The sequence below is a fragment of the Heterodontus francisci genome, chromosome 1 (assembly GCF_036365525.1).
Source record: "Heterodontus francisci isolate sHetFra1 chromosome 1, sHetFra1.hap1, whole genome shotgun sequence".
In the NCBI taxonomy this organism is placed as follows: Eukaryota; Metazoa; Chordata; class Chondrichthyes; order Heterodontiformes; family Heterodontidae; genus Heterodontus; species Heterodontus francisci.
Genome location: NC_090371.1, coordinates 192,999,755 through 193,016,395, shown reverse-complemented (window position 1 = coordinate 193,016,395; position 16,641 = coordinate 192,999,755). Strand labels below are relative to the sequence as shown.

The window sequence follows — 16,641 nt, the reverse complement described above, 5'->3', positions numbered from 1 at the left end:
GGACAATGGAGCAATCAGCTATAAGGAGGACAAGAGGCATAACTCAACATAATCAAGGTACACCTAAGTTCCTTTTGAATCTGACTAGAGCAGTCCGTTATTAGGACAGGACAAATATCATAGTGAAGAGATTCAAACAGGGATTGATGGGAAAGAAGCACATTGATTTGGGTGTCAAGGAAGGAAGGGAGATTAGAAATAAGTGAACAGGACAGAGAAGGGCTATGGTAACACAGGGAGGGAACCTGGAGAACAGGAATTATTGCCAATATCAACAAGGATTGGACTGTGCAGTACTTGAGCGTGTCTTGGATTGGGAGGGGATCAAGGATGCAGAAGATAGGATTCATGAATTTGAGCTTGGTGAGAACAAATGGGAGATTTGGCAGTCCAAATGAGGAGTGGGGCAGGAAAGTGATGCAGGTGAGATGGGAGGATGCACCCAAATGGATAGTCTTAGTCTTCATCTTCAAGAATCGCAGCAGTCCATCTGGTGTAGGTATATCCACAGTGCTGTTAGGATGGAAGTTCCAGGATTTTGACCCAGCGACAGTGAAGCAATGGCGATATAGTTCCAAGTCAGGACAGTGTGTGGCTTGGAGGGAAACGTGCAAGTGTTGGTGTTCCCATGCATCTGCTGCTCTTGTCCTTCTAGGTGGTAGAGGTCGCGATTTTGGAAGGTGCTGTTGAAGGAGCCTTAGTGCGTTGCTGCAGTGCATCTTGTATATGGTACACACTGCTGCCACTGTGCGTCGGTGGTGGAGGCAGTGAATGCTGAAAGTGGTGGATGGCGTGCCAATCAAGCTGGCTGCTTTGTCCTGGATGGTGTTGATCTTCTTGCATGTTGTTGAAGCTGAAACCATCCAGGCAAGTGTAGAGTATTCCATCACACTAATGACATGCGCCTTGTAGACACAGTACTTACATGGCTGGTCCAGTTCAGTTCCTGGTCAATGGTAACCCCCAGGATGTTGATAGTGGGGGAATTCACCTATGATAATGCCATTGAATGTCAAGAGGGGATGGCTGGGTTCTCTCTTGTTGGAGATGGTCATTGCCTGGCACTTGTGTGACACAAATGTTACTTGCCACTTATCAGCCCAAGCCTGAATGTTGTCCAGATCCTGATGCATATGGACACGGATTGCCTCAGTATATGATGGTGCTGAATACTGTGCAATCATCAGTGAATATTCCCATCTCTGACCATAAGGTGGAGGGAAGGTCATTGATGAAGCAGCTGATGATGGCTGGGTTTAGGACACTAGCCTAAGGAACTCCTGCAGTGATGCCCCAGAGCTGAGATGATTGACCTCCAACAACCACAACCATCTTCCTTTGTGCTATGTATAACTCCAACCAGTGGAGACTTTTCCCCCCAATTCCCATTGACTCCAGTTTTGCTAGGGCTCCTTGATGCCACACTCAGTAAAATGCTGTCTTGATGTCAAGGGCAGTCACTCTCACCTCACCTCTGCAGTTCAGCTCTTTTGTCCATGTTTGGACCAAGGCTGTAATGAGGTCAGGAGCTGAGTGGACCTGGCGGAGTCCAAACGGAGCATCAGTGAGCGGGTTATTGCTGAGCAAGTGCCACTTGATAGCACAGTCGATGACACCTTCCATCACTTTGCTGATGATCGAGAGTAGACTGATGGGGCAGTAATTGGGCGGTTGGACTTGTCCTGCTTTTAGCGCATAGGACATACCTGCGCAACTTTCCATATTGCTAGGTAGATACCAGTGTTGTAGCTGTACTGGAACAGCTTGGCTAGCGGCGCAGCCGGTTCTGGAGCACAGGTCTTCAGTACTATTGCCGGAATGTTGTCAGGGCCCATAGCCTTTGCAGTATCCAGTGCCTTCATCTATCTCTTGATATCACGTGGAGTAAATTGAATTGGCTGAAGACTGGCATCTGTGATGCTAGGGACCTCAGGAGGAGGCCGACATAGATCATCCACTTGGCACTTGTGGTTGAAAATGATTGCAAATGTTTCAGCCTTGTCTATTGCACTGATGTGCTGGGCTCCCCCATCATTGAGGATGGGAATATTTGTGGAGCCTCCTCCTCCTGTCAGTTGTTTAATTGCCCACCACCATTCATGACTGGATGTGGCAGGAGTGCTGGTTGTGGGAACACGTAGCCCTGTCTATAGCATGCTGCTTCAGCTGTTTGGCACTCAAGTAATCCTGTGTAGTAGCTTCACCAGATTGACACCGCAAAATTAAGTATGCCTGGTGCTGCTCCTCCATGCCCTCCTGCATTGAATAAGGGTTGATCCCCCGGTTTGATGGTGATGGTAGAGTGGGGGATATGCCAGGCCATGAGGTTACAGATTGTGGTTGAATACAATTCTGCCACTGCTGATGGCCCACAGCGCCTCATGGATGACCAGTTTTGAGTTGCTAGATCTGTTTGAAATCTATCTCATTTAGCACGGTGGTAGTGCCACATAACTCGATGGAGGGTATTCTCAATGTGAAGACAGGGCTTCATCTCCACACGGACTGTGCGGTGGTCAATCCTACCAATACTGTCATGGACAGATGCATCTGCGACAGGTAGATTGGTGAGGATAAGGTCAAGTAGATTTTTCCCTCTTGTTGGTTCCCTCACCACCTGACACAGGTCCAGTTTAGTAGATACGTCCTTTAGGACTCGGCCAGTTCGGTCAGAAGTGGTGCCACCGAGCCACTTTTGGTGATGGACATTGAAGTCCCCCACCCAGAGTACATTCTGTGTCCTTGCCACCCTCAGTGCTTCTTCCGTGGTGTTCAACATAGAGGAGTGCTGATTCATCAGCTGAGGGAGGGCAGTAGGTGGTAATCAGCAGAAGGTTTCTTTGCCCATGTTTGACCTGATGCCATAAGACTTCACGGGGTCCAGAGTTGATGTTGAGAACTCCCAGGGCAACTCCCTCCTGACTGTATACCACTGTGCCGCCACCTCTGCTGGGTCTGGCCTGCCGGTGGGACAGGACATACCCGGGGATGGTGATGGTCGGGTCTGGGACATTGTAAGGTATGATTCTATGAGTATGACTATGTCAGGCTATTGTTTGAGGAGGAGGAGGTGGAGGAGGACGAGGAGGGGGGAGGAGGTGGAGGAGGACGAGGAGGGGGGAAGAGGGAGAAGGAGGAGGGGGGGGGGGGGAAACGGGTCAGGAGGAGGAGCTGAGGAGGAGGAGGAGGGGCAGTTAGGGGTGGGGAAAGGAGGAGGATTTGGCTATGGAATAGGAGGTACGCATTTCTTAAGATGATCTAGCCAGATCTGGCTATGAATAACAAAAGGTAGTCATGGAACTTGTGCATATAAGCTCCGCGATTGAAGACTGCAAAGGCAGGAAATGTTTTTAGAGGAACAGTGCAGATGGGGAGACTATGGAGAATGAGGACAATGAAAACAAAGGCAAAAGGTTCAGCAAGTCAAGAATAATAATGGTGTCTTGGTAGATGGGGCTGTGGGGGTGGGGGAAGAGTTGGGGGTGTGCAGAGAAAAGGAAGTTGTATGTTTGAAAGAATATGACAGTGGGAGTTGTGGGTTTCTTTTCATTTAGGGTAAAAGGGTGATCTTCAAATGTTTGAGATAAACAGGGAGATGTGGCTGTCATGAGATAGATTAGAAAATGATAGAAAACTTTGAGGTTCCACTGCCAAATAAAATTGAATGGGAGGTCCCGAGTGGAGTGTTGATGTGCAAGGCCATGTTCACCAAGGTGAGGAAATTGGAAAGAGGAAAAGATGTCACTCTGTACTGAGCATAAGCAGAGAGGAGATTTCAATTGGGCAACTTGGGAAGGTGATAAAGAATGAAGACTTTGAAGAAGAAAGGAAGGAGGCTAATAAGTGTTCAAAAAGAAAATAAGGACCCAGAGAAGCAAGGAGACAGAACAGGGACCTGGCAAAGACAGCCACATCACCGTGACTCTGGCACATGTGCTCTGGTGAGGCAAGGAGTCAACGCTTACAAGCCAAGTTTCTGTAAGTTTCTAATAAATGCTGGCATTGCCAGTGACGCCCACATCCCATGCATGAATAAAAAAAAGACCCAGAATGAGTGTATGGATAGGTACTACTAGCCCTAACTAGCTGGTCGGGTTGAGCGGAGGGGTGGGGTGGGGTGGGGGCAGGTCAGCAGAGAGATGGAGGTTGAAGACGTCAACTCTCAGAAAAGACAACAGCAGGGATTTCCGCAAAGATAAGGCAACACAATAGCACGGGTTGCTGCTTTGGGACAGCTTGCAAAAGGAACTGCAGAGGTTTTGGCAGAAGATGCACAGGGTAGAGCAGAGGAAGCTTGTGTCAGAAATATGCAATCCTAAATTAGCAGCAAGGAAGGAGATCAGTGAAGGATTAGCAGTGAGTTGGTTGGAGCACAATGTGCTAGGATCAGGTTATGGCAACTGTTGATAGCAGGAACCAAGAAGAAAGGAACATGAAGGAACAGAGTAGAGTAGGGCCAAGAAATGGTTAACAAGGAGAAGGCAGCAATCCAGCATCTCACATCTGTAAAAGCAGCTAAAGCATACACACTGGACACAGAGAAGTAACTAAGTTACATGCATAAATTGGATAACTTATGCATGACTATGCGAGTCCATAGCATAGCTCATCTAGAATAGCCTGATAGGGATACAGCCTTGATGGCAGTCAGAGAAAGAATTTGACTGATGGGGCAGGAGTGGGGGAATGGAGGGGAACTGTTGGCTTGCTGGCAGAGTCCTGGGACTGACAGGCATTGAGAGCTAGCTGGACCTTTAACCTCCTGAAATCTACTCCCATTTATACATTCCATCTTTATTTGGATGTAGTAGTAGTTCAGATATTTCTTCAGAGGTTGAATAGTCACTTTAGTGTTCGCACAGGCATGTAAGTAGGAAGAATGAGACAGGGAAAGTGTATAATACATGCAAGATTTTAAAATTAGTTACTAATTCAAAAGCAGTGTTTGATTGTTGAACTGCTCATAATATTTATTAATGAGAAATATGTGGTGTGTTGAAGTGTGTCGATGCTTGAAAAGCTGCAGAATAAGAAAAAAATATATTTGTTAGTACATTTTTGATTAGAGGAAACAGTGAGCAGACATTTATAAATAATGACGAAGGCTCATTGGACCATAACATGAATATTGGCTGAAGTGCAGCACTGAATTGTTTATCAGTCTATTTAGCTGACTAGACAAATTATAATGATTTGTAGAAGAGGAGAGGAAAAGCATCAGTGGGCCTATTGAAATAAAATCCAGCCTAGCCAACAGAGAATTGTTTAAGGTCAATATTCTTTAGTTTAAGATCTTTTTGGAATGGCTGTGCCAGTGTTAAAAATTTGGGCAGTAAGACTTAAATTATAGGAAGTTTAAAAGGATTGTTATACCTGTGCAGTAGAGGCCTGAAATGCAAAAAAAAAAAATTGTTCTTACTTGTGAAGCAGACAAGAAAGTAGCACAGGAGAGCAAGGCTCTGGACCAGAAGAGGCCACATGAATCCAGGAAGCAGAGGATATTGAATTAGCTGGGCCTCAAGCTGCCACTGGAGGCTACAAAAGATATCTGTGATGCAAAAGAAAGTTGCTGAAGCCACATAAAGAGCCTGCAGGCGTCCTTGAGGTTGAGCATATTCAGTCAGCAAGACCTGAAGCAGGCACAGGCAGTCAGCTGTTCTAACTTCAACACCACTGACCCGCCTTTCCTCCATATCTCTTAATTCTGCTATGCTGTTATAACGTGCTGAAATACTTGTCCTGCATAAAAAAGCAGCAGAGACTACGCCAGGTTGCTGGGCCTCAAGTGCCACAGTAAGCCAGGAATGAAGCATATCAAATCTTTTTTTTTAAATAAAAAAGAGCCGGCAATGAACTTATAAAAGGATTTATTGTTCAAACAAAAGGGAAAGAAATTTATGAAGAGTTTCTGCGCAAAAAAAGGGCACATTGGAAATAAAATGCAAGGCGGAGCTGGGTGACTCATGCCACAATGCCTCCAGTAGTGGGATGCCTGCAATGCACCATGTCAGGCAACTGTTTACATAGAAATTCACAGTGGAAATATTTTTGGAAGTATATCTAGTATAAATCTTTACAGACAGTTTATATTATAAATGTTCACATAAAAGCAATGCTGGAACATCATGACAGTTGAAGGTTTCGAGAACAGAAAGTGTGGATCACACACAATACAGAGATAGAGGGCTATACAGAGATATATTCAGCTCCTCGAGCTAGGTCTGCCATTTAACTTGATCATGGCTGTTCTAACTTCAACACCACTGACCCGCCTTTCCTCCATATCTCTTAATTCTGCTATGCTGTTATAACGTGCAGAATATGAAGACCTGCACTACCGCAGACAATTGGTGTCGATTGTTGCTACTGTGTTGAGGAGCTCATTTCTTAAAGTGGGCCTACATACCTAGTATATTGGGAAGACGGTGAAGTAAATGTACCAGTGAATAAATTTATTTAGTGCTCAAGACAGTCACTCTATTAGCACTGGTTTTGTGCCAAATACTTCACACCAGAATTTGCTTCAAGATGATTTGATGCTGTTTCTGTGAGATCACATGGAAAAGGAAGCACAGGGAGCCATGTACGTAGTACACAGATAGTACCTAATATAAATGTTACCACAGCCTTTTATTGTTAGGCTTCCACTGCAAAATAAAAATACTTTAATGCTGAAACACAGAGGTACTTATCTTCATGTACAAGTGCTTTCTTGAGACTTCCGCCTGTGTTCTACAATATAGATATTGTTGAAGCAGATATGGCATGCAGATTAGCATCATGAAAAAACAGTCTCTTAACAGTTAGCTACATCCACATACCACTAGGGAGAGGATAATAGAATCCTGGGAGGAAATTACATTACAGAAATCTCATTGAGGGAAACAGATAATGTCATTAATCTCAAGAGCAAAACTCAACTTGGGTTGGAGAGTACACCTGAAATTACTCCTGGAAATCCATTAATTCTGTAACCTACACTTTCAAGTTAATGTACGTTAATTCTTCTTGGGTCCATCTTCTTGCTAGCAGCAACTTATTTCATTTTATTCTGAAGAATTCAGAACGTGATGTATTTACTGAGTGATAACCAATAGCTGAGGGGAAGTGTCTTCCCTGCCCTCCTGAAAAGGGCATCCGTGACCTGCCTGATTGCCTAATGGGATGGCAACTGCGGGATGCCACCTAGGTCCATAGCTGGATCCTGGAAAGACTTGGTTGCATAGAAGTTCAGGGCGATTGAAATCTTGACGGCTACAGGTAAGGGAATGCCATGGGGGCTGTGAGGCCTCAGGTCATTGTGAATCAGGGCACATAGGACTGAGACCATCTGCCTGGATAGGCACAGCCTCCTTGGGCATCGGCGCTCTGTCATTTATAGGAAGCTGACTCTTGGGCTGTGCACCCAATGTCTTAGGTAGTGGCTTTGTCTCCCTGCAAACTCCATTGTGTCCCCCTAGCCTCATGCTGTCCAGGACATTGCATCTGCCACAGCTCATCCTAGCTGCTGTGTCCTATGTTAGATTAGCCTGTTCCGATCTGAACTCCCTCAGCTGGGGTTTGTCCATTCACGAGGCCTTCCCTGCCAACCCCAGATGCCGTGATGCCTGTGGGCTCACATCCCTCTGCAGTTTCCTGCCACTTACCAATCAGAAATTCAATTCTTCCAGTTGAAGCAATAGCCACACTGAGGCACATCTGATGAGGCTGAGCTTCATTTGCTCCCTCTGCAGTATTTCAATCAGCCCTTCTCATAACACTCATGGCCCTCCTCACTGTTCGCTTCTTCACAACCCTGTCATATTCCCCCCATGGCGTCTTCCCCATTCCCAGCCTTCAAAAATTGTGAACTGATACTGACAAGCCTGTTAATGATTTCTTTAATGACCTCAACAGGCACTTAATTGGAGGCATGCACCTGACCCTCACTGCCGGTTCCCCTTGAAGAATGGTGTTGCATTCCGCAGGCAGCGGGGCCCAGTGCCAACCTCCATGAACGCGATCTTTAAATTGTGCTCACCCTCACACCCACACTCAGTGGGCTTTAAAAATCCAGCCCCACGCATCAATTCCCCTAACAGTGTGTTCTGTGAAGCTGAGGAAATTGTTTAAGTTATGAGCATGTTATGCAAAGATCTTGAAGGTCAGTAATTGTAAATAAGTGTTTCAATTTTGCACAATATTTACAGCTTTCAATAAATGTTGGTTCACACTTGCTGATCCAAATATGGAGGTGCTTTAGATGCAGGTAGCATACTGCAGCAAACAGTGTTGAATGGGATAACGTACAATCAAAGCCCAGCTGGGGGACACTGTTCTGAATGAAAAATTCTAATTTGTACCATAGCCCCTTGCATATTAAGGGTCTTGCTAGTTTTTGCTCTCTCCATGGTTGTCATGGAAACATAGTATTGGTTGCACAGGCTACAATAGAAATGTTGGAGCACAGCTCATCTTCCTCTTGTAAAGTTTTCCTGACAAGCACAGCTTGAAAGATTTAATTGTGTTCCTTTGGACCGACACTGGGCCAGAAGCTGCTGGAGTGGGGCATCCCGCAGCATGCTCTGAGAGTTGGACATTTTCCCTCACAACTTAAGCTAAAAAAAAATTATTGCACCACAAATTGCTTGAAGTGGGAATTAATAATGGCCTGAGGAGGTCATTGGAGCACCTACGACCTGGTGAATGATGTGACCTCCTAAACCAATGAAATTCAAGGATAGGGAAAGAAAGTGAATGATTGAGAAAGAACTAAGGTGAATTAGTGTCAAATTAGGTACAGAATGAGAAATGAAGAGGGGAAAAGTAGGGTTGGATTAAGAATGAGAAAAAAAAGAAATTTAAAAAAAAAAATTTAAAACCTCTAGGAACAAATTTACTCTCTGCAGGAGACTCCACAGCTTCAATTGCTCCCTTTCTGGGCCAGAAAGGTCGAGTGGCATTGCAAGAACTTAAATAAATACTAGCCCTAGCTTTGTGCAGCGAGCTAAATTTGTATTTATGGCACCCATCCAGCAATTTCTTGAAATTCATCAGGAGATTGACGAAAGATCCTGTTTTTTCTAAGGCTCGTGACATAAACTGGCCAGCAATTTGTGCCAATTTACAACTCCCGCCACATCTCCTCCTCACCACAAATTGCTGGATGATTTTTTGTTTTTGTTTTAAGTATACCTAATAACAGCCAATAAACCTTTAACTCGTTCTTACTTTGCCAGAAAATTCTGGCCCAGTAACTGGAGGTTACTGGACTGTTTCTGACCCATGTCAATATCTTAAATCTTTTCAGAAACCTGAAAAGGAAAGCATGAAAACCTGAACACACTAACTAAATTAACAGAATATTTGATACTTTGATTAATCTAACTGTGAGACTGAACATTTTGTTCAAGTTTGGGATAAAAAAGATTAGCTCTGGAGCAATGCAATGGCACAGGACCTGGGAGTTTGTTCAATGTAGGAGTAGGAGAGATCATGGTGACATTGCCCAGCGACTACAGTACGACATTTCTATGCATCCTGTTACGACCAGGTGAGAAATTTGTTGAGGGGTCCTTTGCCGTCTTTACCTGGTCTTATTGTAATAGGGTTTAATTTTAAACACACTGTGTTTTGAGCTCCCACTTTGCAAATACTTGTTCACAACTTTCCAATTATAAGACAAAGAAATCAATTCACAGGTTTTCTCAGGTTTAAAGGAGAAAAGTGAAATTTATTAAAACTTAGACTTAAACTCTAATACGGTTCATGCCTACGCATATACGATGCACCCGCGCTAGCATGTACACGCGATACACACATGCAAATAGGGACAGAAAAGAGGAGAGGAAAATATAGTAGAGAGGGGTTTGAGGCAATATCAGAAGAGTTTCTTGTTTACTGTGCTTTGAGCTCACTTGATTGTAGGTAGTCTTGCTGTTCGTCGGGGCCCAGTGTTCTTCTTAAACCTTGTTCACATAAGAGACTTTTCTCTTTGAGATTCATGTGTTTTCACAAGATTCAGTTCTGTGTGACAGAGACGAAGGCAGGCAGGCAGGACTGGAGAAGAGGCTCTGTTCCAACTGGAGCGAGCAAGCGAGCATGAACACCTGCTCTCGGAAGCCTGAGTCAGTGAAACGCTGCGAAAACTCGAACCCGTTTTGAAAGTTGAATCTTGCGAAGAAGAAGACCAGCAGGATCACCAGGAAGCACCTTATTCACCGACGTCCAGGTCAGAAGTGCTCAGAGAAGTGAGTGAAGAGGACACTTATTTTTTGAAAAGGTCTGGGATATCCAATCTATTGCTACTGGGAGGAGTTTGGGACTTGTAACCGCAAAGGATTTCGCCATCAAAAAGGACTGTGCTTAACGTAGAAGTGTGGTGTGAGGTTTTCAAGTATTTTAATAGGTATCTGGGATATCAGCTACTTACAAAGTACTATTTGGTTAATGGGGATTTCTTTTAGTTTAGTGAGGTAAGAGTGACTGCCCTTGACATCAAGGCAGCACTTGACCGAGTATGGCATCAAGGAGCCCTAGCAAAACTGAGGTCAATGGGAATCAGGGGGAAAACCCTCCGCTGGCTAGAGTCATACCGAGTGCAAAGGAAGATGGCTGTGGTTGTAGGAGGTCAATCATCTGAGCTCCAGGACATCACTGCAGGAGTTCCTCAGGGTAGTGCCCTGGGCCCAACCATCTTCAGCTGCTTCATCAATGACCTTGCTTCAATCATAAGGTCAGAAGTGGGGATGTTCGCTGATGATTGCACAATGTTCAGCACCATTCGTGACTCCTCAGATACTGAAGCAGTCCGTGTAAAAATGCAGCAAGACCTGGACAATACCCAGGTTTGGGCTGAAAAGTGGCAGGTAACATTCGCGCCACACAACTGCCAGGCAATGACCATCTCCAACAAGAGAGAATCTAACCATCTCCCCTTGACATTCAACAGCATTACCATCGCTGAATCCTCCACTATCAACATCCTAGGGGCTACCATTGACCAGAAACGGAACTGGAATAGACATATAAATACCGTGGCTATAAGAGCAGGTCAGAGGCTAGGAATCCTGAGGCGAGTAACTCACCTCCTGACTCCCCAAAGCCTGTCCACCATCTACAAGGCACAAGTCAGGAGTGTGATGGAATACTCTCCACTTGCCTGGATGGGTGCAGCTCCAACAACACTCAAGAAGCTCGACACCATCCAGGACAAAGCAGCCTGCTTTATTGGCACCCCATCTACAAACATTCACTCCCTCCACCACCAATTCACAGTGGCAGCAGTGTGTACCATCTACAAAATGCACTGCAGCAATGCACCAAGGCTCCTTAGACAGCACCTTCCAAACCCGCGACCTCTACCTACTAGAAGGACAAGGGCAGCAAATACATGGGAACACCACCACCTGCAAGTTTCCCTCCAAGTCACACACCATCCTGACTTAGAACTATATCGCCGTTCCTTCACTGTCGCTGGATCAAAATCCTGGAACTCCCTTCCTAACAACACTGTGGGTATAGCTACCCCAAATGGACTGCAGCGGCTCAAGAAGCTCATCACCACCTTCTCAAGGGCAATTAGGGATGGGCAATAAATGCTGGCCTGGCCAGTCGCCCACGTCACATGAATGAATAAAAAAAAAGTTGTTATAATAAAAGTGAAATCGTGTTGTATAATTCATTAAATTGGCCTGGGGGTTCATACCTCATATTTTTCACATTAACAATCTCATTGAGGTGGTAACACTAGTGAACCTCGCATTTCATGATTCAGAGACTTCTTGACAGGAGGGACAGTCGTATAACCGAAAAGCTTTACAACAGAATTTTTTTAAACTTTATTTTCCCCTTTGCTTTAAGCCAGAGGGTCAACTGCTCTGCTTGCTGTTTGTCTGCATTAAAATTTAAATGGCATTTGGGTACTCATGAGCAGACCATCTTGCACAGCAAGACAGTGTAACAGAGAATGCGAAATGAATTGATATCCCTGTCTCAAAGTAGTTCTGTAGTATTACGCCATCCTTTCAAGGATGAATGGCACATGTTCTGTCTAATAGGCAGATAGACTCTCTGCAGTAAATGTTTCTGTTTTTGCACTCCTGGCACAGAGGAATTACATGCCATGAATGCACATATGAAGTGGGGGACTGTACAGTCTACCCAATTTTGCACCCATTAAAATTAATGGCCAAAAACTGGATCGCAGGTGCATTATGCTCCGCATTCAAAATTCCACTGAGTGATGCTTTGTGCCGAGCACAAAAGTAGATAATTATTCCTACTGGGTAATAATGACTACTGCAGATCAGCATAAGTAGTAATTATTTATTGTGCTACCAGTTCAGTGTAATATCAACATGGAAGATATCATTATTGTGTTGTAGCATTGTATCTTTTTAACAACAGTGTTTGGAAACTGCTGCAAACTGCGCAAAACACTTTGGGTGATCTGGGATTTGCAATTTGAATCACTTGGGCTCAATAACATGAATGAGACGTAAAAAAAACAAATGAAAGAATGTTTTATAACAAAAACACTGTTTGTGGCATGGTACTTAGTTTAAAAACAAAGAACTCCAATCTTTAAAATAAATTGGTGTTATTTTGAAAAAGACACCAGACATTATTTGACCCTCATCTTTTATTGGCTGACCTTCCTGAAATGAAGAAAAGGTGCAATGTTGAATCAACATTTTCTCGCAACTTGAAGAATAATTACACTGAAAAGTGCTCAATTAATTCTCTGACCACAGACACTATACATTTTAAGATGTGTATTTTGGGATGAAGATCATTCCTAATGCTTAAATTCTAATGCAAAATAAAACTTAGGAAAGGAGAAGGGCTTATTACAGATGCGTTTGTAAAGCAGATGTTCTGAATAAGACTGTTCAACATACAAAACGGACAGCAGTACCATAATTAAAATGCATTGAAAAATAATGGAAAAATTTAGCTTGGTTACAGTTACCTAACTAAACCTTTTTTTAAAATATGAGCTAAGCCAGGTCACTTCAGATGGGTAATATGGACATTTAAACTAAAATTGATTTTATGATTATTAAGTAAATCTTTTTAGGCCTCTTCAGAAATAAGTTGATTAATCTTGTTACTTTTACAGAGCATTATAACTTAGCATTTGGCTGCATTAACAATTATTGTAAAACTTTAAAAAAATATTTTCAGCTGTTAACGGCAATCAATACAGGAAAACAAATAAAAACAAACAGGAAAGTAAATGTAGATAACAGAAACACTGTTGTACACATAATTTAAAAAATGACAAGGGCTATAATTGTTACTGCTTCATGAACAATTGGTTAATAGAAATGATTTTAATTCTCATAATGCGTGCAGGAAATGCCATGGAATATCAATAAACAGGAGGAAAAGAAGTGGCACTTACCTGAAGAGTGCAAGGCTCAGTGACCACAGCACCAAGGGTTTCCTCAGCTCAAACTTCGCTCGTTGTTTCATCAAGTGCCGACCACCAAATATAAATGCAGCATATAGTGCTGAATACAAGAAAGACTTCTTCCTAAAGATAGCATAAAAAATCTCCATTAGTGCAGTTATGAGAAAATGCTGGGCTAAAACAGCAGCATTTAAACATTCTTTTGCTGGCAAATGTCAACATAGTCCCGAGGATCCCCGAATTAAAAGAAACTATACATGCCTGATTACTCAATTTAGTGCAAAAAGTGAATTATACAATAATTTGAATTCAGCAACTTTGCACCGAGAGTAGTCTGCAGTGTCAGCTACCCAAAGTAAAAACCGTTGTCACTGTCGAAAATATTTTTCTGTTAGTAAACAACATAAATAACACTGATAAATCAACAAAGACAGAAACATACAAGTAAAAATATACAAGAGTGTTCTCGGGACACTGATCTGATGGCACTTGGTAAGCCCAACAAGTGAAGTTAGAAATCAGATGATCTCTCAGCCCACTTACTCACTGGCTAGAAATCACAGTTTAAAATTCTTAAATTTCCAAAATCAATCCAAGATTCAAAATAGGAACTACTTTGAGTAAGACTTGTAGAATTAGGGCCGCTTTTCATGCAACACTAGGAATTTAAGATGCAATTTTTGGATGAGCTCAAGTTTATGGAGGATGAAAGATGAGAACTTTGAAAGGTTTATGATCGCGATTAGAACACCAATTATTTACAGCTCTTTCGTTAATATAAAACCATTACAAAAAATCTCATCACCTTACTTTTTCTCCCCATGTAACACTTCGTATACAAAAGATAAACCGTAATAATGCACGTTTTTCAGTATAAAAATTTATATTCATTAAATAAGGTAATTGACAGGTCAATAGAATGCAAGATACCTTTTACCCTTCTAATTGGGTATAAACCATAGAATTTTGAATTGTACATTGCCTGTATGAAGCATCATTCTAAACTACAACGCATAATACATTTATTGTTCGAAAATCTTATAAACGTAACATTAGTATCTAAAGTAAAGCTTAGTTTGTTTCATGATCACCTGACAAGGTCAAGAAATAAAACCCATGCTTCAGTCTCTAATGCTGCAACCTAACCTGAACATAGAATCATAGAATGGTTACAGCACAGGAGGCAGCCATTCAGCCCATTGAGACTACGCCAGCTCTCTGCAAGAGCAATTCAGCAAGTCCCACTCGCTTATCCTTTTCCCATAACCCTGCAAAAAAATTTTTTTTTTATCTTCAGTGTTTATCCAATTCCTTTTTGAAAGACGCAACTGAATCTGCCTCCACCACACTCTCAGGCAGTGCCTTCCAGATTCCAACCACTCGCTGCCTTTGGTTCTTTTGGCAAACACCTTAAATCTGTGTCCGCTGTTCTTGACACCTCCAACAAAAGGAACAGATCTTCTCTATCTACTTTGTCTAGACCCCTCATGATTCTAAACACCTCTGTCAAATCTCCTCTCAACTCTCTCCTAAGGAAAACAACCCCAGCTTTTCCAATCTATCCTCGTAACTGAAGTCCCTCATCCCTGGAACCATTCTTATAAATCTCTTCTGCACCCTCTCTGAACCCTTTACATTCTTCCTAAAGTGCGGTGCCCAGAATTCAACACAGTTCTCCAGTTGAGGCCAAACTAGAGTTTTACAAAGGTCCATCATAACCTCCTTGCTTTTGTACTCTATGCCTCGATTTATAAAGTCCAGGACACTGTATGTCTTTGTAACCACTTTCTCAAACTGCCCTGCCACCTTAGATGATTTGTGCACAGATACCTCCAGGCTAGAATTGTAGCCTTTAATTTATATTGCCTCTCGTCATAGTATTGCATATGCCATTTTGAAGTATAGTATTTTGAGATACAGTACTGTGAATACTGTGAGGTGAGCGTGATTGCCTTTAACGTCAAGGTAGCAATTGACCGAGTTTGGAATCAAGTAGCCCTTCTAAAACTGAAGTCCATGGGTATCAGGGGAACTGATTCCATTGGTTGGAGTTACAGCGCACACAAAGGAAGATGGTTGTGGTTGTTGGAGGCCAATCATCTCAGCTTCAGGACATCGCTGCAGGAGTTCCTCAGGGTAGTGTTCTAGGCCCAACCATCTTCAGTTGCTTCATCAATGACCTTCTCTCAAACATATGGTCAAAAGTGGGGATTTTTCACTGGTGATTGCACATGTTCAGTACCATCTGAAAATCCTCAGATACTGAAACAGTCTGTGCCCTTATGCATCAAGACCTGGAAAATATTCAAGCTTGGGCTGATAAGTAGCAAGTAACATTCACGCCACGCAAGTGCAAGGTAATGACCATCTCCAACAAGAAAGAATCTAACCATTTCCCCTTGATATTCAACAACGTTACCATCACTGAATCCTCCACCATCAACATATTGGGGGTTACCACTGACCAGAACCTTAACTGGACAAGCCATACAAATACTGTGGTTACAAGAGCAGGTCAGAGGCTGGGAATTCTGTGGCGGGTAACTCACCTCCTGACACCCCAAAGCCTGTTCACCATCTACAAGGTGCAAGTCAGGAGTGTAACAGAATGCTCTCCACTTGCCTGGATGGGTGCAGCCCCAACAACGCTCAAGAAGCTCGACACCATCCAGGACAAAGCACCCCACTTGGTCGGCACCCCATTCACCATCTTCAACATTCACTCCCTCCATCACCAGCGCACAGTGGCAGCAGTGTGTACCATCTACAAAATGCATTGCAGCAACACACCAAGACTCCTTCGACAGCACCTTCCAAACCCACGACCTATAGCATCTAGAAGAACAAGGGCAGCAGATGCGTGGGAACCCCACCATCTGCAAGTTCCCCTCCAAGCCACACACCATTCAGACTTTGAACTATATTGCTGTTCCTTCACTGTTGCTGGGTCAAAATCCTAGAACTCTTTCCCTAATAGCACTGTGGTTGTACCTACGCCACACAAGACTGCAGTGGTTCAAGAAAGCAGCTCACTACCACTTTCTCAAGGGCAATGAGAGATGGTCAATAAATGCTGGTCTTGCCAGAAATGCTCACATCCCATGAACAAATAAAAAAAGTACTCCATTGCCAATCCATCTTGCAGCTCTGCAACTTTTAAACTGAGACTAACAAATCACTCACAATAAACCTAAATGGTAGAATAGGAATGGAAATATTACTGTACAATTTTGGATTTCTGCTGT

The 16,641-nt window shown here is 43.3% G+C and overlaps 1 protein-coding gene across 2 annotated transcripts in view; it reads right to left on the bottom strand.

The window, feature by feature from the left end:
• Nucleotides 1-16,641, bottom strand: part of LOC137374103 (very long chain fatty acid elongase 6) — a 162,817-nt gene that overhangs the window by 34,329 nt on the left and 111,847 nt on the right. For both annotated transcript variants that reach the window (XM_068039863.1, XM_068039873.1), the window contains exon 2: nucleotides 13,388-13,519. In XM_068039863.1, the coding sequence (XP_067895964.1) occupies nucleotides 13,388-13,519 (132 nt within the window). The remainder of the gene's footprint in view (nucleotides 1-13,387; nucleotides 13,520-16,641) is intronic.